The following is a 23,935-nucleotide window of genomic DNA, read 5'->3' as shown; positions in this document are numbered from 1 at the left end:
TGGGATCACCTGTCTTTAGAATGGGCACAAATATAGAGCTCTTCCCACAGATTGGCCAGGTAAAAAATCCAAACTCACAGCCGTGGAGTCAGATCCGACTCATAGCGACCCCTCCTTGGGTTTCCAAGGCAGTATCACTACGGAAGTAGATTGCCCAACCTTCCTTCTGAGGAGTAGCTGGTGGGTTTGAACCGCCAGGCTTCTGGTTAGCAGTCGAGTGAGCAGATACATAGTCGACGGTATTTGCCGTGGAGATGGGAGGCCTCATGGGAGCCCTAACAGCTATCTTGGAAGGTAGGAAGGGCTTTCTCAGAGAGGGTGGAGCTTGCTCTGAGTCTCCCAAATCCAGCTGTTGTTCAGTTAACTGACTCATGGCAGTCCCATGTGTGTCACAGCAGAACTGTGTTCCACAGGGTTTTCAATGGCTGATTTTTCAGTAGATTGCCAGGCCTTTCTTTCGAGGTGCTTCCAGGTAGACTCAAACTTCCAAGCTTTCAGTCAGCAGCCATGTGTGTTAACCATTTGCACCCCCCTCAGAAATTCTCAAGAGGGTGAAATCAGCACGATGACAGGTGAATTTCACCTGGTCTTTTTTAAAAAAGCTCCAACCAGAATGGCTGCTAAAGGTGGTAGTGGGGTGGGGGTGGGCAGGGCTGAGCTAAGAAGCATAGTCAGGCCACAGCAGAGAAGGAAAACAGACATCCCTCCTGGGTGGGCTTGGAATAGTCCTGTGTAGCAAATTCAAATGCCTGCAGGGGCCAGGCAGTTCCTATAAATGTATGAAGCTGGCCAGTGGGGACCTAACGGGGGCAGTAACTGGACTGTGGTCATCTTTGGGAAGTGGCCTGGGGCTGCTGGACCTTCTGCTTTTCCAAGAGGCGTGTAGCCCAGGGATTGAGCACATGGGCCCTGGAGCTGGGCAGCCAAGCTGTGAACATGAGTCTGCAAATACTTAGCTGTGTGACCTTGGACAAGTCATTGTCTCCATGTCCCTCAGCTTTCCCATATGTGAAGTGGAGACAGTAACAAAACCTCAGAAGGTTTTCAGTGAGGATCAAGTTAATCTACATAAACTCTCAGAATAGCATTTGGCACACTGAAAGTGACTAAAGAATGCTAGCTATTTCTATTCTCAGGAGGAATCAGAAATCTAGATTTTTATGTGAGATGTTTAGCTTTAAAACACTGGCAACAAATTAAAAAAAAAAAAAAAAAAAAAAGCCAAATAACTGTGTGAGCTTAAAAACCTCAAACACACTGGTAGGCTGAAGTTATCCCATGGAATGCTAGCTTTCAGCTGGGTGGCCTGGTGGAGTGGTGGTGGTTTTGTGGCCTCAAAGAATAGGATCCTCTGGTTTCATTTGTTTTTCTTAGGGTATATCAGGCTCCCATGCCCCTTCTTAATGCTCTTTCCCTCTCTCAACCCCCTCTTTCAGCCCGATAGGATGGATCATGGTATTGGTCACTACCTTGGCTTGGGTGGATTCCTCTGGTACCTTTTTAAAGTGTCTGCCTCTTCTGGACTCTGTTTCAGGGACACACTGTGGGGATTGACTATGGGGTCCCATGCTGAGGTCTGTTGGGCACCAAAGGCTGTTTGGCTAACTGTGGGGGTGGGGTGTGTGTGGGGTGTGTGTGTGGGGGTAACAGCAAAGGAAAATGGAGAATTGTGGCCTTGAGCTCTTGATGGGGCTGCATGGTGCTGTGGGGAGAGTTCCCAGCTCAAGGACTTGGTTCCTGTCCTGGCTCTATCTACTCCTTCCTCTGTTGGAGCCTAAGTTTTCTTATCTATAAAATGGGGCTGAATCACTCTAGCTCAAGGGATAACCAGAAGAAATGGCTTGACGAGGTGACAGTCAGGGTAAGGGGCTGTTGTTTCTCTGTCTTTGGAGCTGAGGCTGGGTAGATGGCAAGCCCTGGTGGCAGTGGGAAAGGAAGTGTTGACCCTGGGGTGTGCCAAGAAGCCCTCTGGAGCCATTCTGCCAGCCCATGGGACGGTACAGACCTTCTTAATTTTCTTGATGTCACTGTCTTCATCATTGGGGGTGACAGTCTGGGTGGACTGGATGCGCTCATTGTCCTTGAGCAGGGAGGCAATCTGCAACAGAAACACAGGTCAGCTGCTGAGAGGGCCACCAGTAGGCACACTGTGACAAGGAGGACCTTGCCTCTCGTCTTCCCCAAGAGCCAATGATCCTACAGTGTCTTCTGCTCTGTGCATCTAGGTTGTTTGAACAGACACATTCCAGACATCCATGTAACGACAATGGGTATTGGAAAGGGAACCAGTCCACCTGGGTTCTAGGCCTGGCTGGGCTGTTCACTAGCTGAATGACCATGCTCCAGGTCCTTCCCCATCCTGGATGTAGGCACCTCATTTGTCATCTCAAAGCTTTGGCCTCAATCTGTGATTTTTCTCCCATTCCCACCTTTTTTCTCTGAAATCATTAGTTCTTTCAAATGGTACCTAGAACCCCAGCATACAAATCAGATAAAAACGCGTGGCTCTGGGTGAATCCCTGTTTCCTTGACTCCCCATCCCTGGGTAGCCCCAAGGCACTTCTTTGAACTGTTGTTGTCGTTACGTGCTATGAAGTCAGACCTGACTCATAGTGACTGCTTCTTGGCTTTCCGAGGCAGTATCACTACGGAAGTAGATTGCCCAACCTTCCTTCCGAGGAGTGGTTGGTGGGTTTGAACTGCCAGCCTTCTGGTTAGCAGTCAAGTGCCTTAGGCACTATGCTGCATCTTTTAAGTGCAATCTGAAAACTACTGGCCTAGAGCAATGAACAAATTAATCTTAGGAGTAATGCCACCAGAATGTTCCTTGGAAGCGAGGATGGTGAGATTTGACTCACTCACTGCGGACACATCAACAGGAAAGACCAATTGCTAGATAAAGGACATCATGGTAGGTAAAGTACAGGATTGGTGACAGCAAAGGAAACCTTCCATGAGATGGACTGACACAATAGCCACAACAATGGACTCAAACATACCAACGACCATGAAGATGATGAAGGACTGGGCAACATTTTGTTCTATTATTCAAAGGTCATTATGAATCAGCCAGTGCTAGGGCAGATAACAAGAGCAATGGGACAGCCTTTAGGATTAACATCTGAGCTGCTCTAAAAATCTCCATTTAACCCTCTGGGGCAGTTCTACTCTGTCCTATAGGGTTGGGGGCAATCCATTTGCCTGATTTGGGAATCAGAGGGGTTGGCATAGCTGCAAGAACAAAACAAGGGAGTGGTGCCAGGAGAAGGAGAACCTGAAGCTGCATTGTGGCTTTGGTGCTGGGACCCTCAGATGGACAGGGCTGGCCTCCTTCCAACCACTCCTGATTCTACGAATCTTTTCATTGTCGGGCGCCCTTCATAAGGGCTCTCTCTCAGCACTGTGGACTCCCCCAGAAAGTGCTGCAATTGCCTGGTTACTTTTCCATCTCTGCCCTGAACTCTGTGGGAGAGGAGACTGCTGCTGTTTAATTTGCTGACATGTTCCCGTGCCTAGCCTGGTGCCTGGTGCCTGGTGCCTGGTGCCTGGCACACAACGCTTTCTTGTTAGATGTATAAATGATTTTTTTTTTTTAAATCATAACAATGCTAGCAATGAAAACTTCCACTAAAGGAAAATACTGCAGTCACTGATCCCCACACATCTAAAGATAGTAACTCAGGGGATCCTACAAACACTGCCACCAAGCTGGGTGCTGCTGCCTCTTCAGAACACGTGGCTTTGTCCCCTCAAGGCCACTTGCTGAACCAAAGAATGAATGGGCCCTCACAATTGAGCACATCGAACACTTTGAAAGCAAAATGGAACAGTTACCCGCTCTCCACTCCCTGGTTGCTAAAATTACCCCTGCCTCTACTTGAAGTGTGGCTGAAAATATCTAACTGAGAAATATTCAGCGCGGAGAAGGGCTTTTCTCGCTCCCCCGCCCCCCCCCTTTGATACTCTGAGAACATTGCACATTGAAATAAAGGCTGATTCTTTGATCTGCACTCTGAAGGGCTAAGGGACACACATGCACACACACTCACTCACTCACTCACTCACTCTCAGAGCTCTCCAAGATAGTCAACACCTCCACCTTTGGCCTGGTGGCTGATTATCACCTCCAAACAGTCTGCTTTCTTCGCCAGTGTTGGGATTCACACATCCTTTTCTCTTTAGGTTGGTGGTGTGTCCTGGGGGAGCGAGTCATCTGTATTTAAAACTGACAGCGCCCTTCTCTCTAAGAGAGGCATTCCAGGACATTCACTCAGCAGGGACCAGGGCAAAAAATAGATGCAATTAGGTCAGGCGCTTTGCTACCTGCACAGGCAATACCAGCAGCCTTGGAGTCTTTATTTAAGGCTTGGTCTGGGTGGGCAAAGCTCTGGAGAGTTGTAAGCCTGGGAACCCTGCAGAAGTCTTGAGCAGGGCACCCTGCCCTAGGTGTGAAGGTCATCCCTGCTAGAAGCCAGTACAGGGGGGTGGCTGCGGGAACCCTGGGCTCCTGGTGGGCTCATGGAGGCTATCTTTCTTTAATCTTGGCAGGTGCTTTATGGGAATGAATTTGCTTCAGACCCTGGTTTGCTTGGTGGCCATCCAGGCCTGGCTCAGTTCACCCTTGTTAAAGGCGGCCATGAGGAGCTGACCTTTGCCTTATACCCCAACACACTGGCTGGAGTCCAGCTGTGGCTGCCTGACTCCATGCTGGGTTCAGTATGTGGCATCTGGGCTGGCCCTGCCACCTGACATCCCCAGATTGCTAGTACTGATTTGTCACATTCCTTTTGGGCACTGCACATTGGCTCCTGCCCCACCCTCTCTGGAGATACTTTCTTTAATCTGCAATGTATTTACTTGGTTTAGTAATTGGTGGTGGAATTGATCCAGTTTTTTTTTTTTTTCACTATGTTAGCAGCCAAAGCTTTGCTCAGGATTTCTGCATTTCTTGCTTTTTAAACAGCTGTCACACAACTCAGCTCTCTCTTATTCCTTCCTTCCTTTCAGTCTCCTCCAAGCCCAAGAGGCACTCCTCTGTGTTTTGCCAACCCCACTGGCATGTCCTGAGGATGTCTCTGTGCTGGGCACCATGCTGGGCACTGGTGAGATAGAGCTGGAGATGGGTAAGTCAGATCCCTGACTTTGAGGAGCTTCCAGTCATGCTCTCTGAAGAAGGGGGTCAGGTAGCCATAGAGGTATTTTATAATCCTCCAAGGAAGACCAGAGGCATGTACCCACTGCCATGAGAGGGTCTGACCAGAAAAGTGGCAAGGGTTTTGAAGGATAAGTAGGAGTTCAACATATGGGCTATGGGAAAGACAGTATTAGAGTGGAGGGGATGTTATGAACAGAAGCATAGGTGTATGACAGGGTATTGTGTGCCAAGGTGGCAGGTGCATGGGATAGATAGAGGTTAGGAAAAGAAACAGAGTAGCTGTGTATGGGGTCAAGGCATGGATGGTGGGCCCTGGTGAGGGTAGGTGATGTGTGAGGAGGGGTCAGCACTTCCATTTCCTACTTCCCCCAGAGCAGTCCCCCTTATTTACTTATTTTATATATTGGAGTTCTATGTCAAAGTTTGTCTGCAAAACAGATTCCATGAGTAAATTTTTACTTTAAACCCTGAACTAAAAATCACTGCAGTTTCTTTCAGAGTCAACCTTTAGGAGTCTGAGGGCTACCAAGCCAATAAAATATTCCAACAATCTCTTAACTCCTACATTGCCCTTGAAAGCTTCCCTTCACTCTCCAAATTTGCTTCCAATCATAAATGGGAGAAAACTAGCTATTTAAAAAAATGAAATGGTGCCAAACTGAGCACTCTTGGAAGGAGAAGATTCTTCTCAGAGGTAGATGTTTTCTTTGTTTTAGATGGTTCCTTGATGGAGTTTTTGGTTATGCAAGGCAAGGGCTGATAGCATTGTTTAGATGGGAAAGAAGAGACCAAGACAGAGATAGGTTTCTTTGCAAATTAAAATTATAGTATTTAGGTGTGATCTCCTGCTACCTATATAGAGAGATGGCTAGGGGTCGGAGGAAGTCCAGTGCAGGGAAGGCATAGAGGGAGGGCAGGCAGGCTTTATGGGGATATGATCTGTGCAGTCTCACAGAGTTCCATGCTCAGAAGGACTCAACACTTGGTTTAATACTCTACTATTGCCATCTTGAAAGTCATAAGGACCCTGAATTTTCAGTTTGTACTGAGCCCCACAAATTACATAACTGGTACTGAAATGAGATGCAGACACAGTGGTGTGCTGGTAAATGCTTAAATGCCAGCTCTCTGAAAGAAAAACCCTGATTTGTAGTTTTTGCCAATATCTATGGTGTAAACACTCCTACCTCAGCCCATTTTAAGCTACCCAAGGTTTAACAACCAGCTTGCAAATTCTTGGAAAATTAACAATTGGCTCTTGCAATCTGATAATGGGCTGGCCCCAACACATCACTGGATGCAGGGTGAATGTCTCAGTAAAAAAGAGACTGTGAACTACAACAAAAAAGGCATGTGGGAATGTGAGGAGAGAGGATGTCAGTGAGAAATCATTACAGTATGAGGGGACAGTGGTGATTCAGAGGTAGAATTCCTGCCTTCCATGTGGGGGATCCTGGTTTGATTCCTGGCCAATCCACCTCATGTGCAGCCATCCCCCATCTGGCAGTGGTTATGTACTTATTGCTTTGATGGTGAAAAGGTTTCAGCAGAGCTTCCAGACTAAAATGGACTAGGAAGAAAGGCGTGGTGATCTACTTCTGAAAATCAGCCAATGAACACCCTATGGGTTATAACCATTTGATCCCATTGTGTGTTGCCATGAGTCAGGGCTCAATGGTAGCTAACAACAGGAAAGGCTGAAAGACTTGTAGGCAGGGATGTCTTCTATGCATTTTTAAGCTGTTTTTCATTCTGTGGTGGAATATGCCTCCTCCACTGTATACAAATCTTTTAGAGTCTGTTACGTACAACAGCCTGAGACATGGGGCTTTGGGAATGAAGGAGGTGGACAGTTTGGTAATCTTTAGGGCTTCTGCTGATGTTCTAGTTCTTGGACTTGGCAGAATTGTGTTTCTCAGATGCTTTGAAGTTGGGCATGATCATGTGACTTGCTCTGTCCAATGAAATGTGGGCAGACATACCACTTGCAATGCTCCTTTCCCCTGCATGTGATTGGAGAATTTCCTGATGGTGGAAGACCCGTCAGCCTATGTCCCTGACTCTGAGGGAGGATGTTGTGAAGCAGAGCCCTCAGCAGAACCCACAGTGGACATACAGTGTGATGGATAAATCAACCTTGAGTTTCTAAACCATTAAGATTTTGGAGTTGCTTGTTATTGCTGCACAATCTAGCCCATCCTGACAGATAATGTGGTAACCATGCAAGGGATAAAGAGGAGTAAAGACCAAGAACAAAAAGAGGACAGCTGCTATGGGAAGTGATGTGATGAATCAGAAGAGCACAACCTGAAAGCAAGAGGTGACCAGGGGAATGTAGGCACCCTGGGAATCCTTAAACATATGTAGGTTGGGGGCTTGAGGAATTTTATTCAAATATCAAAGGAAAGATGGACCATGAGAACTTGGGACCATCCAGGCAACCTTTAATCAGGCTTGTTTCCTCACTGGGGAAGATGTATATTGTGGTAGGGCAGGCACAGACCAAGGATTTGGAGCCAGAAGATTCAAGTTGGAGCCCGGATTCCAGCACTTAGTAGCTGAAGGGACTTACCAACCTCAATGTTTTTGTCTTCTGATTCCTCCTAGCTCTGGTGTTCTAAGAGCCTTTGTCTTCATCACTGGGGTCACTGATCACTTACTTGGCTTCTCAGTGCCTCCTTCTCGTCTACCTGATGGCCTAACCAACCAACCAGTTCCTGGTGAAGCAACTCTTACTGATGACATCCTATGTGTTCAGAGTAGAACTGTGCTCCATAGGGTTTTCTATGGCTGATTTTTAGGAAGGAGATTCCCAGGCTTTTCTTCTAAGGTATCTCTGGGTGGACTTGAACCATCAACCTTTTGGTTAGCATCTGAGTGTGAAGACCACCCAGGGACTCTCCTGATGGCTTAATTCCTAGAAAATGAGCTCTGTCCTTATCTTCCTGGAACTCATTTAGAGGGAAAAGGGGCCCTTTAACCTGTGGGATAATGTATGTGTGTGTGTGTTTGTGTAAGGCAGAGAGGGAAAGGGAGAAAACTAACTATAGCCAGAAAGCTTTACCTAATTGGTCTTCTTTCAAGTTTTAAAAAATATTTTGCCCTGGAGAGTAATGCATACAATTGGAAGCATTGGTCTAAATTCCCACCAAATGGGCCTCTGTTGTCACTTTGACACACACCCACTCACATACTCACTACTGACCTGCTTTTGCTCCCCAGCATCAAAGGGGCTCTGCCCTTTGCACCCACCCCTTCTCTCCCCTACAAACCCCTGAAGCCTTTCAAGGACACTGGAGACATGAACTTACACCCTCCTCGGCTATAGAATGACTCATTTCCGGACTTGGGTTCACAATGCAAGTTCTATGACAGCACTGATCACACTGTGATCAGACCCTAAGTGTAAAAACTTCCCTATCCATTGTGCTGACCTCAGAGCCTGTCGTTCATTGGTGCAGCAGGCCCTCACTGAGCACCCACTTATGCCAGACATAAGGGGGAGTGTGATCAAGGACACAGACTCTGCCCTCCAGGAATTCCTGCCCAGCTGGAAGGCCCTATGGACACACAGGGAGGTGGCCCTAAAGTGGTGTGCTGAATGTGGAAATGCCGTGGGGACAGAGGACAGTGGCACATTCAGAGGAAGGTATCCTGAGGAGAAGTCATTTCAGTTTGGTAGGATTTTACTGGTGAGGAAGAATGAGTATAATAAGGGCATTCCAAACAGAAGCACCAGCATGTGCAGAGTCTGGGCTGTTGGACTGGAGAGGAGGGTGCTTGATGATGGGGATGAGGTCAGTTGTTAAATCCCTGGCCATTGAGTTGATTCCGACTCACAGCAATCCTGTAGGATGGAGAACTGCCGCACTGGGTTTCCAAGGCTGTAATCTTTATGGGAGTGGACTGCTACATCTTTTTCTCATGGAGAAGCTGGTGGATTTGAAGCGCTGCTCTTTTGATTAATAGCAGAATGCTTTAACCCCGGTGCCACCAAGGCTCCTTTAGATGAGTGGTTAGGTGATTTTAAGTATTTAGTGAGTGAAGGAATGAATGAAGACACCCTTTATCATGAAGTAAATAAGCTGGACTGGAGCCAGACTCCTTCCTTGACCCCTTGCAGGGGCTCAGTTTGGATTCAGGGATCTGTGTTGGTCTAAGAGATCCCAGGGGCTGACTTCAGAGTGGGACTAATCCAAGGATAAACCAGACAGTTTAGAGACCATGCAGCCCTGAGCTGGGCTCCCTGATAGAGCTGTGAGTATAGTGGGAAGACTAGCAAGTGACAGGCAGGCCTGGGTTCAAATCCCAGCTCTGCCTTTTCTGAGCTATGTGAACCTGATTCCTCATGTACAATAAGGGTGATCAATCCTACCAGCATGGTCACGAGGACTGAGTAGGGAAATGTGTGTGTGTGTGTGTGTGTGTGTGTGTGTACATGCACAGGCACCTGCCTGATGCTGGGCTAGAGGCAGGGCATTGAATCTGAAGTTCCAAATTGATGTTACCATCAGCAGTGCAGAGTTATGCTGCTGCAGGACAAGGTGGAATCGGTGCCTTTGGACTTTTGAATATTCCAGACAGGGCTGGTTTCACATGTGACAGGGTCTCATGCTCAGAAAGGCTCTGAGCTAGGGGTTTAAAGCTCTGTGGTGTCCATCTTCAAATCTGTAATAATTTTATCTTTTAATCCCTGTTTTTTAAGTGAAGACTGATAGGATAATGGAGGATGCATGACGGCTTAGAGCCTCTGCTCACTCATGTTCTTGCCTCCTGCTTGCTCCCCATACTTTGGCCTCCTCAGACTCCTCCTCTCTGTCCCTGCCAGTGACCTCTGCAGCCCTTTGCTGGGGCAGCAAATGGATTGAGGCAGCAGGAGGAGACCCATGTTTCACTGTCATCCTCTGCCTTCTGCAGGGGCCTCAGTGCAGGAACATATGCCTCAGTGCGTCCCATGATGTCTCATGTGGGGCAAGGCCCCAGGCTAGCAGCACCATGGTGCTTTAGGCAGGTGACTTGGTGGGGGCATTCATCCACGCCCAAAACATACACCGAGCATGTCCCAGTAGTCTCTGGGTGCAATCCCTCTGGGGTCTACTGTTAACCATGAATTGGGGTGGAAGGTTTCCCCAGCCCCCAACAGAGCTGCAGCTGGGGGCTGGTCCTCCCTGCCCAGCATGACCCAGGTGCTCGTAGAGCCTGCAGGAGCCCAGAGTTGGAGGTGTTGAGCCTCCTCCCACCCTGCTGACAGTCACCTCTGCCTTCAGGCGCTCGATCTCTATCTCCCCATCCTCGATCTGCTGCCGGAGCTGCTTGGCCACGGTTTTCTCCGTCTCCACGATCTGCAGCAAGTGAAGGTACTTCTGCATCAGTGCTTCATGCTCTGTGGCCAGGGTCCTGTAGCTGTGGACAGATAGATGGACATGGCAGGTAAGATACTGCCTCCTTGTCCTCTGGAGGTCCAACCAGAAGTGGGGCTTACCCACCTACCTGCACTTAGGAGAAAGCTCCAACTCCCAGATGTAGTACTCAGGACCCAATCTGGCAGCCGTGATTACTGCTTGGCACTCCCCTTCCCAAGCCCCTGCCTCACATGCTGACCTCTGGTTCTTCCAACTTGTCTAGTTCTCATCCTCCTTCTGTCTTACACACACACAAAACCCCCTTCCTCCACTCCCCTGGGCCTTTGCGCAGGTAGGTTTTTGATCTGAAACATGCCTCCTCCCTCTGTCTTTTCCTGGGGCTACCTCTACCCTCTTTTCTAGGCTAGCTCTGGATTCCAGTTGAAAAGTCTTCCCTGCCCCCCCCCCCCGACTGTTCAGGGAGTCCCCAGCACCCTGGGCTTCCATCATCATAGCACCAGCCACACCAATTGAAGGTTGTCCAGTTACTTGTTTGGCTCCCCACTGGCCTCTGCATTCTCCAATGATAGGGCCAAGTCTATGTTGACTGCTCCTGTACCCCTAGGGCTGAGCATAGCACCAGGCATTAGAAAGCACTCAGAGAACATTTGTTGCATGGATGAATGACTGGGTGGATGGATGTGTCAAGCCCTTTGGGATACATGGAGAGTTGGGGACATACATTCCACTGTGTGAGAGACATCTATAGAACCTGCACTGTACATCCGAGTGCCATATGGTGTGTCATGGGCTGTTAGTGCTGCAAGGTTTAGGGCAGGGCCAGCAGTGAGGACTTGTAATCAGGGCAGGCTTCCTGGAGGCAGAGGCCCTTGAGTTGGAACCCAGGCTTTCTGATTCCAAACGCAATGCTGTAGACACATGCTCATCAGAGGGCAGCCTCAAGTGGAAGGCTTGTCCTCGGGGTACCTGGTCACAGGGCTGGATGGTTAGGTGAGCCCAGATCAGAGAGGGCCCCAGTGGGTGAGCATATACTAGTCCCAAGACTCTTATAAATTCTCATGACTCAGTCTTGCAAAGTGGCAGTATGCAGGAAGACTTGGAAGATTCTGACTACAGAGGATCAATGACTTGTCCAAGGTCACCAGGCAGAGCCTGGATCCCTGCATTCTAGGTCTGGGTCTCTCTCTGATCCCCTACAACATCAACAGGGCCATTTGAAGGTATCAGCACTGGAGCAAAACCCAATTCCAAGGTCCAGCCTCATGGGGCAGAGAGGCTCTGAGAAGGGGGACTCTAGCATCCCAGGAGGAGGTGCCCATCTACACGGGGACAGGGACAGTGTAGACACTGATTTTGGTGGAAAGTTTAGAGGTTTCTGGACCCCTCTGTCTAGCTATCATATCGGTCCCATCTATTTTTGCTCTAGCCTACAGCCACCCTAGAAGTCTCCTCTTCACTCTCTCTCTGCCCATATCCTCAATTCCTCCCCAACCCTTATCCTTCTCTCCCTACTACTAGCAGAACCCCACCTATGGGTCAGTCTTGCATCTCTGTTCTCAGACCATCAGCAGTGGGGAGCTCTGTGCTTCCCATACCCAGCCTTGGCTTGAAACATTCTGGGGTCCCTATCAGGACTCTGCTCACTCCAAACCACCTCATAGTTAACAGCACACTTCACTCCCTCAGGCTTTCCTCTGAGGCAATCCTGTTCCTACTTCAGAACCTGTATCTCATTCGCATTCTGTCACACCCTGGCCAGCCCCATGGCATATCACACACACACTCTCTCTAATGTGTGCATAGTGTCCTGGCTGAGGCCACCCACCCACATCCAGTCTGCCTTGGCCCAGTGTCAGCTCCTATACCCACTGACCAAGAGACCTTGGAAATATCATGTCACTTCTGTGCCTCAGTTTTTTCCTCCACAAAATGGGGATAATAATTGTACCTAGTTCAGTGAATTGCTGTGAGGATTAAGCGAGTCGACATAAGTGAAGCACAGTGCTCCACCTCGAGCTTGTGCTGGGTAATTGTTAACTATAGTAACTGCAGTTTCCCTTCCCTCTCAGTGAACATGTGTCCAAGTTCAGGGTCCTATGTCTGTCCCCTCCTCAAGGGTCTCTGTCCCTCAGGTACTGCCTCTCTTTTCTGTATTACCAGCCGCTCCTGCTGCTCAAGTTGCTCTTCTCTTAGGACTAAACCAAGCTTTTCCCTAACTCTCCCTCCTTCCTAACTCTCTCTCCGGCTCCTACCCCCTTTCTCTCCACTATGATGTAAGGTTTGTTGAAAGAACAGCTTCATTCATTGTCCTATTTTCTCAACTTTTTCCCCCTTCTTTAACCCTTGACAGTCTGGCATTTGCCCCCAGCCAGGAACTGGGCCTCTCTCTGGGTCCCCAACTGTCCTCCACTTGCCAACACTACAGTTTTGTTTTCCCCCCTTAAAGGTAAATAACAGGCTGTAAGACAGAAGTCTTTGGTTTTGCTGCTTTTTATTAAAAAGAGGATTTTGTGCTTCTCTTATTAAGATGAATTTTAACTAGAATATTCAGGTTTAAAGTTTTTTCATAACTTCCCAAGAGAGTTAATTGTATTCACTTGCAAAGGAAATTCAGCTGAGACCATGAAGGAGCCTGTTTTCACACCACGACACCTCTCCTCCCTCCAGGGGTGTGAAAACACACCTCCTTCATTAGTCTATTCTTGCCGATGGTATCTGATGGTATCGCCTTAATGGCATTGGCCTAATCCGAATTCAAAATCAGAAGCTATAGTGTCTCAGCTCTGCTTGCCTCCCCTTCTGCCCCTCACCTCTCTCTTCTTTCCTCCCCTTCCTCTCTCCCTCTCAATCTCTCATTCTCCCTCTCGCCCTCCCTTCCATCCAATAATGATTTACAGAGCACCTCCATGCCCAGGTACTGTTTTCATAGACTCCCAGTGCTAGAAGGGAACTCATATCTTAAAAGACCAACTGTCTCCTTTTACAAATGAAGAAACTGAGGCTCAGAGAGGGGGAAGTCCCAAACAAGAGTCAATTAGCACCACAGCTGGAGCTGGAATCTGGCTGAAACCCCCAACAATCCATTTCTTACTCTCCTCCCCCACATGACCATCTATGGTTTGGCATCTAGTTATCCTCACTGAAATGCAGAGTATACAATACACCCTATATTGCATTTTATACATGGCTATATATACACATACCACAGAGGCATCCCATAATACTGGCCTATTACAGATACAGTGTAAGAGTACAGAGTGTCTCTGTATGATATTAATATACTACAGTGTTTATTTTTGTATATAGAATCTATCTATATGTCTATGTAAATAAAAACTAAATTAGGAGTATGTAAAAATACTTAATACTCAGTATGGCTGTGGAAGAGAGCCAGTCTTTCCCTTCACACACACACACACACACACACACATGCACACATACACATACACACGATGTTTGAAGTTTGAGGTTAAATAAAGTCGTTGGCATCAATAAAGAACCATTTATAGTTTTCCCTCTAATCATATGGCCAGCTCCCCCAAGTAAGAGTCTGATGGCTTACGATGGCAACTATTCTAGGGAAGTTGACTCGGTTTCCCTTACCAGTGACACTCAGACAGAATGGGTGGCATACCTTTGAGACCAATGGGTTGACCCACATTCCCAGGGTTGAGCTAGGGAAGAGAAACAATCAGCATGTCCAATGGATACATCTCCCAGCTTCCAAATGGACAATGTGTATGGAGAGGTTTTGGTTCAAAGGTAGATGGTGTTGATTCACACTATCTCCAATGGGGAGGACAGGCTTCTACTTTGGGATGAATCTGCATTACCTGGGAGTCACAGAACCCTACGCTGGGAGTCAGGATCTGAGCCCTATTGATCTCCATTCAGGCACCCATGCCCTGGGTGACAATGAGTCTCACTGTCCGTGTCTGTCAAATGGGTTGAATTCTAAGATGGCAAAATTCTAAGTAGGCAAAATTCTAAGATGGCCCACAAGATTTCCTGTACCACCCAGCCCCTATGTACATGCCCTGCATAATCCCTGGGACTATGTGTTTTTGTTACCTAGCGCCACTCTAATAGAAAATACCACAAATGGATGGTTTTAACAAACAGGAGTTTATTCTTTTACAGTCTAGGAGGCTAGAAGTCTGAGTTCAAAGTTCTGGCTCTAGGGGCTGGGTGAAAGCCCCTCAGCTTTGGGTTTCAGCTCTGCCTCTTGCTGTTGGCCCACTGAAGCTGGAGGCTTGTCTTAACTCAGACAGCTGCTGGCTGCTGAGGCTGACAAACCCAAGGTTGACAAAAAAAAAAAAAAAAAAAAAAAAGAAACAGTTCCAAGATTACCAAACAATATGGCAGGCCACTAGTTCAAGTCCAGAGACAGTCCCAAGATTGGCAGGAAATATGGCAGGCTGCAGAATGAAGACTTGGCTATACGCAGGATCCAAGCATGCCAAAAAGCTCAGACACTTTTCTCAACACTTTTCCTTATATACTGGAAGGAGACTACATCCCTAAGGCAGCTACTCAGTGGCTCCAGTAGATTCCACCATCGAGCTAATTACCAGTCTTATCATGGGGAATAACTATACCCAGCTGCCCAGCCACTTAAAACCATAGCCCAGCCAAGCTGACACACAACTTAACTACCATACTTTGAATACAATGGATTTTATTCCCTTTTAGATTATGTCATATGGCAGAGTTGACCTTAAGATAGAGAGATTACCTGGTGGGCCTGATCTACCCACATGATCCTTTTAAAACTGAGTTATTGCCAGCATGTCACAAAAAGGTGAGATATGAGGCAGGAGCAGGACTTGGCACACTGTTGCTGACTTCAAGATGGAGGGGACCACGTGGCAAGGAACATGAGTGACCTTTAGGAACTGAGAGCCACCCCTGGCTGACAGCTACCAAGGAAATGGAACAACAGTCCTACAACCCAAATTACTAAATTTGACCAACAATAAGAATCAGCTTGGAAGCAGAGAATTCACCAGCTCAGCTAAGAGTCCAGGCCAGCAACACCTTGATTGCAGTCTTATAATACTTTTGACAGAGAACCAACCATGCTGTGTCAGTATCTGGCCCACAGAGCTGTGAGCTGATAAATGGGTGTTGTTTTAAGCTGCTAAGTTTGTGGTAATTTGTTATGGAGCAATAGAACTGAATATATTCACATATATATGCCATTTACTTTACTTTTTTTTTTTTTTTTTAGTTTTTTTTAATTGTGATTTGATTGAAAGTTTACAGGGCAAATTCATTTTCCATACTGCAGTTCACACACATTTTGTTTCATGACATTGACTGCAATTCCCCACAATGTAACAGCTCTCTACCCACTTCCTCCCTGTAGTTACATCTTCCCTGTGTCCTTCTTTCGTATACCATTTACTTTTAAAATTTGAAGTTTGATGTATGTGTAGTAGAAAGCATGGATCTTAAGTCTATAGTTTGATCAGTTTTGATAGATGCACATACCCTAATGGAGCTACGAGAAATTTCCATCACCCCAGAAAGTTCTCTCATGCTTCTTCCTAGTCAATTCCCATCCCAGAAACAACCACTGTTGTGATTTCTATCACCACAAGTTGGTTTTGTCTCTTTAGAATTTCCTATCATTCAAAGCATACAGCATGTACTATTTTGTGTCTCACTCCTTTCATTCAGTGTAGTGTTTTTGAGATTCATCCATCTTGCTACATGTATCAGTGTTGTTGTTAGCTGCTGTCCCTGACTCATGGTGACCAAATGTACAACACAATCAAACTGTTGTGATCCATAGGGTTTCATTGCTGATATTTCAGAAGTAGATTGCCAGGTCTTTCTTCCTAGTCTATTTTAGTCTGGAAGGGCCACTGAAACCTGTTCAGTGTCATAGCAACATACAAGCCTCCACTGACAGACAGGTGGTGGCTGTGCATGAGGTGTACTGGCTGGGAATCACCAATGGAAGGTGATAATTTTACCACTGAATCCTCACTGCCCCCCTGTATCAGTAGTTGGTTCCTTGGTTCCTTTTTCTTGCTGAGTAGTATTCCATTGTGTGGATGTATCATGATTTGTTTATCCATTTTTGTGTTGATAGGCACAGTTATTTCTAGTTTTGGGTCTTGTATAAACCTGTTATGAATATTTGCACATAAGGCTTTTTGTGGACATTTTTTTTCATTTCTCTTGGATGAATACCAAGAAGTGGAATCACTGGGCCATAGACTACATGTATGTTTAACTGTTTAAGAAATTGTATAACAATTTTCCAAAGTGTGTGTACCATTTTACATTGTCACCAGAAATGTAGGCAAGTTTTGGCTGCTCCACACCTTCTCTAACATTTGGTATTGTTGGTCTTTACCATTAGCCATCTTAGTGTATGTCCAATGGTATCTTATTGCATCTAGGAAGTTTTTTTTACTAATTGACTTTCTAAATCACTGTAGTCCTGATTGTCAGAATGCATAACAAATGAGAATTCTATGATGCTTCACAGCTTATAAAGTCCCTTGACATACATAATTTCATTGATCCTTAAGACAACCCTGCTATTGGCTCTGCTTTACTGCTGGGGAGACAGAGATCTAGCTGCTCCCCCAAATCTGGTTTCTTCCCTATGAGATTCTGTCATCTACACCACCAGCAATTTCTATCCAAATTATTGCTCTGATCACGTTACTCCCCTGATAGGAGCACTCCTCAGTGATTCCCGACTGTTTACAAAAAGAGGTCCAAGAATCTCAGCTGGGTAGTCAACACTACTTAAGATCTTGTCTTAGCCTACTGTCCAACCCCATCTACTTCTAGGCCCCCAAATTTTATCTCTTCAATAGTCTAAATGGTATAAGTACCTTTATTCGAGACTTTTTTTTTGGGGGGGTGTAGGGGAAGGGGTAGGGGTTGGAGGATCTGAAATGCTGTTATCTAAACCCATTAAATCTTCCTCTGACCCCCCCCCCAAACTCAGGTCAAATGTCACCCAATTTCCAGATTTCCCCAGATTCCCCCATTTGCCTGACGGTGGAAGTGATGTCTTTCTCTTTCATATACCCATGGTGATTTGTACTTAACACAGCTTTCACGTATGAAGGATATTTGTATATATGTCTAATACCTCCCTGATTAGACTGTGATATCCCTGGGTTGAAACTTGTGTCATATCCATCTCTGTATTCTCAGCATAGGGACTGATTATATTGATTTCTGTGTAAACTTGGTCTCCATGGTTAGACTGGATACTTAATGAGGACAGGGATGGATCCAAAGCTCAAGGAAGTACCCTGGGATTGACTGATATATTGAATGATTGATCAGTCCATCCATCCATCCTTATCATGATGGATGCATCATCATTCTTTTATCATCCATTCATTAACCTTCCATCCATCAACCATCCATCGATTCACCCATCATCCACATATACTTTCAACACCACCCATTCTCCATTCATCCATCCATTAATCATCCTTCTATAAATTCAACATCCATCCTTGTATCCATCCTCCATCCACACATTCATCTTGTATTCTTCCAACCCACATTTGCTGAGCATCTTGTCTCTATCAGGCCCTGGGGATACAAAGAATCACACAAGGTCCCTCCTGCAGGAGCTCACACTTTTGTGGGGAGATAGACACAGAAACACACCATTACTCACTGAGAGGTCTCACTGCTCAGAAGGGCGAGTCTGCATGCTTCTGTCCTCTGACAATACTCAGTTCTGCCATGGGGTGGTTAGCTTTGGGCCTGGTCTCCAGCCCACAAATCTAATTGCCGCAGGAGTCCAAAAAAGGCTCAGTCCAGCTTGGGACCCCATATTCTGGGTGGCAGATATACTTCCCTTGGCTTTCTCCTTATCTGGCCTACTGAGGCTCCTCCAGAGAGGGGCATATACTGCTAGGGTATGGGAGGAGCAGATCAAGAATCGTTGAACATCAAAGCTTAGAAAATTTCAGTCCATGTATGTAAAAACTGAGGCCCAGAGAGAAGATAGGACTAGTTCATGGCAACACAGCATCTGGGTTATGGCCCTGGAGAATTTTGACTTTGGTAGCCATAAAACCCTTTAATCAAACTAAATCCCACTTAGTCCCTCAAGTGTCACCAAACACTAGTCTGATGGAGACCATTGCTTCTTAAGGTCTCTCATTTACTGTGGCAGTTCTTGGGGACCTGGGCAGTCCCAGAGCTCTGGCTTAAAGGGTGAACCCTGTCAAGAGCTCCTCTTTACAGCTTTCCTTCTCCCCTTCTCTCTCATCCTTTACTGCCCTCCCCATCCTGGGGCTTGAGTTTGCTCAAAAATGGGGCCCTTGGGTTGTGTCTTTTCTGGCTGGACTGTGGGACCCCAATCCATGGTGAGGGTAGACATACCTGGCATGAGCGATGGCTGCCACCCATTCATCACAATCATTGGCATCTTCTGTCCTCAGCTCCAAGGCTTTCTGGTTCTCATGGCTGAAGTTAACCGTGAAATAATGCTGCACCAAGAAGAAGATATCTCTGATTACCAGGGCGTCCACATAGCCAGCACCACCTCCTGCTATCAATCTAGCTGCTTTCCAAAGTGCTCACTGCTGCATCAGCTAGGCAGATTCATTATTTCTGATTGTCAGGATGCCACACTCTTTAACAGTTTCCAACTCTCGATTGAGACAGGCTTTGTACAATGTAATGGAATCTATGCTTAAGATGTTGCAAGAAGGAACCATAACCCACAAAGCCCTATTTGCCAACAAACCGCAAAAAAAAAAAAAAAATCCAGTTTTAAACCATCAAGTACGCAGGGAGGAAGGCAGAAAAACACACCAAGAGGACAATCTCATTGGGAACAGAGTACCAGTTGAATCCAGCATGCATTTAATCTGCTTCACAAAAATCTGCTAAGCACTCTTTTAGGTCTTGGTAAGAGTAATGAGCTCTGGCGGTGCAGTGCCTAAGGCACTTGACGGCTCACCAGAAGGTTGGCGGTTCAAACCCACCAGCCATTCCTTGGTAGGACGATTGGGCAATCTATTTAGGGAGCTCTGGTAGCGTAGTGCCTAAGGCACTTGACTGCTAACCAGAAGGCTGGCAGTTCAAACCCACCAGCCACTCCTCAGAAGGAAGATGGGGCAATCTACTTCCATAGTGATACTGCCTCAGAAACCCAAGAAGGGGTTGCTATGAGTCGGGTCCGACTCAGCGGCACATAACAACCACAACAAGAGCAATGGATATTGACATGGCCCCACAAGAGCCCACCCCTGTGCTGGGGGCAGGGGACTTAGAGCTGGGTCAAAGGTGGTGCCTGCCCCCTCCTCAGCTCCCAGGAAAGTAGAGGAGCCAGACATTAGACATGTGTCATATTGTTATAGATGCTAAATACATATAAAGCTCTTAGAACAATGCCTGGCACCTAGTGAGCTCTATGTAAATGTTGCTATAATGAATGTGATGTAGTCACTAGGTAATGGAGGTAAGGAGAAAGGGCTGGGGGTAGGGGGAAGTATAGAGAAGCCACAGATTTAGCCCAGGAAAATCAGGGAGGGCTTCCAGAGGATGGTGCATTGGTCCTGGGTTTTATTTCAGCAGGGTGGAAGAGTATAGAGGGGGCAGCACAGAAGTCTAGACCACCTGGAAGGGAGTGGGTGGTGTGGACAGCACAGAAAAAATTAGGGATGCCAGTGGCAGGTGACAGGTGAAGGGGCTCTGGTGGCACAGTGGTTAAGGCACCTGGCTGCTAAGCAAAAGGCTGACAGTTCAAACCTATCAGTCACTCCATGAGAGAAAGATGAGTCAATCTGCTTCTGAAGATTTACAGCTTTGGGAACCTTGTGGGGCAGTTTTACTCTGTCCTTTAGGGTCACCATGAGTCAGAATTGACTTGATGGCAGTGGGTTTAGTGGCAGGTAGGCAGGAATGAGGCAGGTCAGGGGCCTGGATGGTGGCACTGGGTGCAGGGATGGGCTGGAAGGAGAGCAGTAAGGACAATTCCCAGGTTTCTTGCTTGAGCACCTAGGTGGGTGGTGGAGCCATAGACTGGGGTAGGGCACTGGCAGGATAAAGGGCAAGCTTTGTGATCAGGGGTAGGGGAGGGGATGCACTTGCACACTGTGAGTGACTATGAGCCATATTGGTGAACATTTCCGGTTTCTTTGGTCCCTGTGTCTCAAGCTGCCTATAGGGGCTGGCTGATCAGCCTCAAGGTGGAGAAGGAAGCTGGGAGAGGGATCACTAACCCAGACGTCAGATAAGCAAATGTTGGGGCCTGACTGCAGGGCTCCTGGGTCTGGTCCTGAAGACACAGGAGGAGGGAGGCAGAGATAGGGTACAGAGATGGGTCCTCAGTCTGCCCACTCAGAAGACGCCCTGGCAGACCAGCCCTGGGGTGAGGCGCTGTGCCAGAGAGGGTGCCAGCCTCTGTCCCTCAGGGCCCAGTGTCAGGGAACAGTGCCACAAAGTTTAGGGTGTGAGCTATTTTTATTTTCTGCTGCCATTTACTGTATTTCTGTTAATTGTCAGTCTCAGTGGCAGGCAGTGTGTGTGCATATGTGTGTTTGTCTGTGTGTATGTGTATGTGTGTGTGAGGGAGAGAGAGATGCTGCAGAGTCAATGTCTCTCTTGTTTCCTAGGAAACAGATAACTGGGGCTATAGAATGAAATGTCAGCTGCAGCCTCAAATAAGTGAATTCAGAAGGCTCTAGTGGGCGTCCCCTCCCCACTTAGAGAAAGATGCAGGTTAAAAGCAGAGCTACAAGTGGCTGCCTAGCCTTTTCCCCATCTCTCAAGAGATGATGAACGTACAGATGCTTGTGGTCCATGAGCTCATTTATTCCCATATTAACCAAGTGGAATAGGTGTTATATGTCTGTTTCACAGCTGTTAAGCCTGAGGCTCAGAGAAGTTGAGCTACTTGCCTAAAGCCACATAGCTGGCAAGCAGAGAAGCCAGGAGAACAAACTTTCCCTGGGTACTCACCCTATATTTAGGCCCTGGGCTTGGCACTGGGATGCCAAGATGGTAAAGGCAAGGTCCTGACCTCAAGGAGCCTATAGTTGGGTGATACTCAAGGTCCTAACCCAGAGACAGGACACTCTCCATTTACACACAGGGCCTCTTTGGAATGGGGTGGTGGGGTCCTCTTATAGTCTCAAGGGAGATGTGCCAGAGCTGGATGGGCCCATTTGTGGCACCAGGCTGAGTTCCCAGGGCTGGAGAAGTTTCCTTTCCTACAGGGCGGTAGGTCCTGGGAGGGGCTGGGGTGCTCCAAGGCCAGCCTGGTCCCTCTCTGAGGTGCAGGGAGTGTTGGGCTTTGCCGAGGCCCCTCCCTCCTAACAGAGGCTTCTTCCCAAGTGGCCCAGCTTTGTGGAGAAGCAAATGGCTATTTGCCGTGATTGTGTACTGCAAGTCTTCCTGCAACCTCAGTGCCTACCAGAAGTCTCACATGAAGTAGGAATCCAGGAGATTTCCCAAGCCTGAGCCCAGCCACCAGAGACTTCTGACTTCTGGCAGGTGGAGACACTCAGCTCTCCACCCCTCAGACCAGGAACACAGCTTCTGAAGCTGCAGAGAGCTTGGTGCAAGCTACTCAGAGAATTCCTCTGCTCCTTACCTCCTCCTTCTGCTCAGCCTCCGTGTGGCCTCACCTCCATCCCCATGGCTATTGCTCTAGGTTAGGCCCGCAGCTTTTATCCTGGGCTACTGTCACACTTCCTAACAAGTGTTCTGCATCTGTTGTCCTTGTTGGAGACAGTTCTGAAACCCTAAGTGACCAATGGGCTGGAAGCTGAGGTGAAGTAGAGGAGTAGGTATGGGTGCATTAGGCAGGACCCAGAAATGTCTCAAAAGCAACTCATAACAACCAACCTACAGATGCTGGGGGTGGGGGTGGCTCTGGTGAATGCTTGGATCATCTTTTGGGCAGGGGCCAAAGGGCCTGCAGTCTTGGCAGCTAGGGGAATGTAAGAGAGTGGGCCCCAACTGGCAATCCCACGGGTGTCACAGTAGAACTGTGCTCCACAGCTTTTCAGTGGCTGATTTTTGGAAGGAGATCACTAGGCTCTTTTTTTTCAAGGCACCTCTAGATGAAACTGAACTGTCAACCTTTTGGTTAGCAGCTAAATGTATTAATCATTTGGATCACCCAGGGACTCCCCTAAGGTGGAAAACCAGAAAAGCCAAGCTCACTGCCATTAAATCATTTCAACTCATGGTGACCCCCACTGGGTTTCCAAGGCTGTAAATCTTTATGGATTCAAACCACCAACCTTTTGGTTAGTAGCTTTAACTACTACACCACCAAAGCTCCTTCTAAGATGGAAGAAGAAGGGAAATTTAATGACCTACTATGTTCCAAGGAGTGGTGGTACAGTGCCTAAGGCATTTGACTGCTAACCAGAAGCCTGGTGGTTCAAACCCACCAGCCACTCCTCGGAAGGAAGATTGGGCAATCTACTGCCATAGAGATACCGCTTCAGAAACCCAAGGAGGGGTTGCTATGAGTTGTAATTGACTTGACGGCAGTGAGTTTTTTATTTTTTATTTTTTGGTTACTGTGCATGGTACTAAGTTCCTCATTAGAAACACAACCACTCTAGGAGTTAAGTATATTGTCTCCATTGAATGGAAGAAGCATAGGCAAGACACAGTTGCTTGTCCAGGGCTACCCAGCCAGAAAATGGCATAAGAAAGTCAGAGCCAAGGGCTGGCCTCAGCCCACTAGGGTTGTCACTGCCCCAGGTAGCCCGAGTCAGACTATAAGTGCCTCAAATAACTTGAGAGTGGTATGTTCCCTCTGTGATTGTAAACCTTCCCCCTGACATCTGGTTTATACAACCACATAGCCCGACTGACTAGTAGAAAGTGTTCACTAAGGGAAAGTAAACTTCCACTCAGAAATTCTGAGTCATCATAAATCCTGACTTCAGGCAGCCAAATGAATGAGACTCTGCTGTACATGGAATTGGGCCCCAGAGATGAGGGGAAGGGGAGATACAGACTGAGATGGAGATGGAGATGGAGATGGAGATGGAGAGAGTGATGAGATGGAAAGATGGAGATGGAGAGAGAGATGGAGAGGGAGTGATGGACAGAGAGAGGGAGAGGGAGAGATAGACAAGGAGAGGGAGATGGAGAGGGGGAGGGAGAGACAGAGAAGGAGAGGGAAAGGGAGAAATGGAGAGGGAGAGATGGAGAGGGAGAGGGAGAGATGCAGAGGGAGGGGGAGAGATGCAGAGGGAGCGGGAGGGAGAGACAGAGTGGGGAGGGAGAGATAGAGAGGGAGAGGGAGAGACAGAGGAATAGGGAGAGGGAGAGAGGGAAAGTGAGAGGAAGACAGAGGGGAGAGGGAGAGGGAGAGATGGAGAGGGAGAGGGAGAGAGAGATAGGGAAAGGGAGAGGGAGAGGGAGAGAGGGAGAGAGGGAGAGGGAAAGA

The 23,935-nt window shown here is 47.5% G+C and overlaps 1 protein-coding gene across 1 annotated transcript in view; it reads right to left on the bottom strand.

The window, feature by feature from the left end:
- Positions 1–23,935, bottom strand: part of RASGRF1 (Ras protein specific guanine nucleotide releasing factor 1) — a 132,019-nt gene that overhangs the window by 77,513 nt on the left and 30,571 nt on the right. Inside the window, exons 2-4 of the mRNA XM_007951826.2 lie at positions 18,895–19,001; positions 10,411–10,558; positions 2,006–2,098 (exon numbers count right to left, since the gene is read on the bottom strand). Of these exons, the coding sequence (XP_007950017.1) occupies positions 2,006–2,098; positions 10,411–10,558; positions 18,895–19,001 (348 nt within the window). The remainder of the gene's footprint in view (positions 1–2,005; positions 2,099–10,410; positions 10,559–18,894; positions 19,002–23,935) is intronic.

This window comes from Orycteropus afer, unplaced genomic scaffold (assembly GCF_000298275.1).
Source record: "Orycteropus afer afer isolate SDZICR_OR568_19922 unplaced genomic scaffold, OryAfe1.0 scaffold00313, whole genome shotgun sequence".
NCBI lineage: Eukaryota > Metazoa > Chordata > Mammalia > Tubulidentata > Orycteropodidae > Orycteropus > Orycteropus afer.
This window is presented reverse-complemented; position numbering and strand designations above follow the sequence as displayed.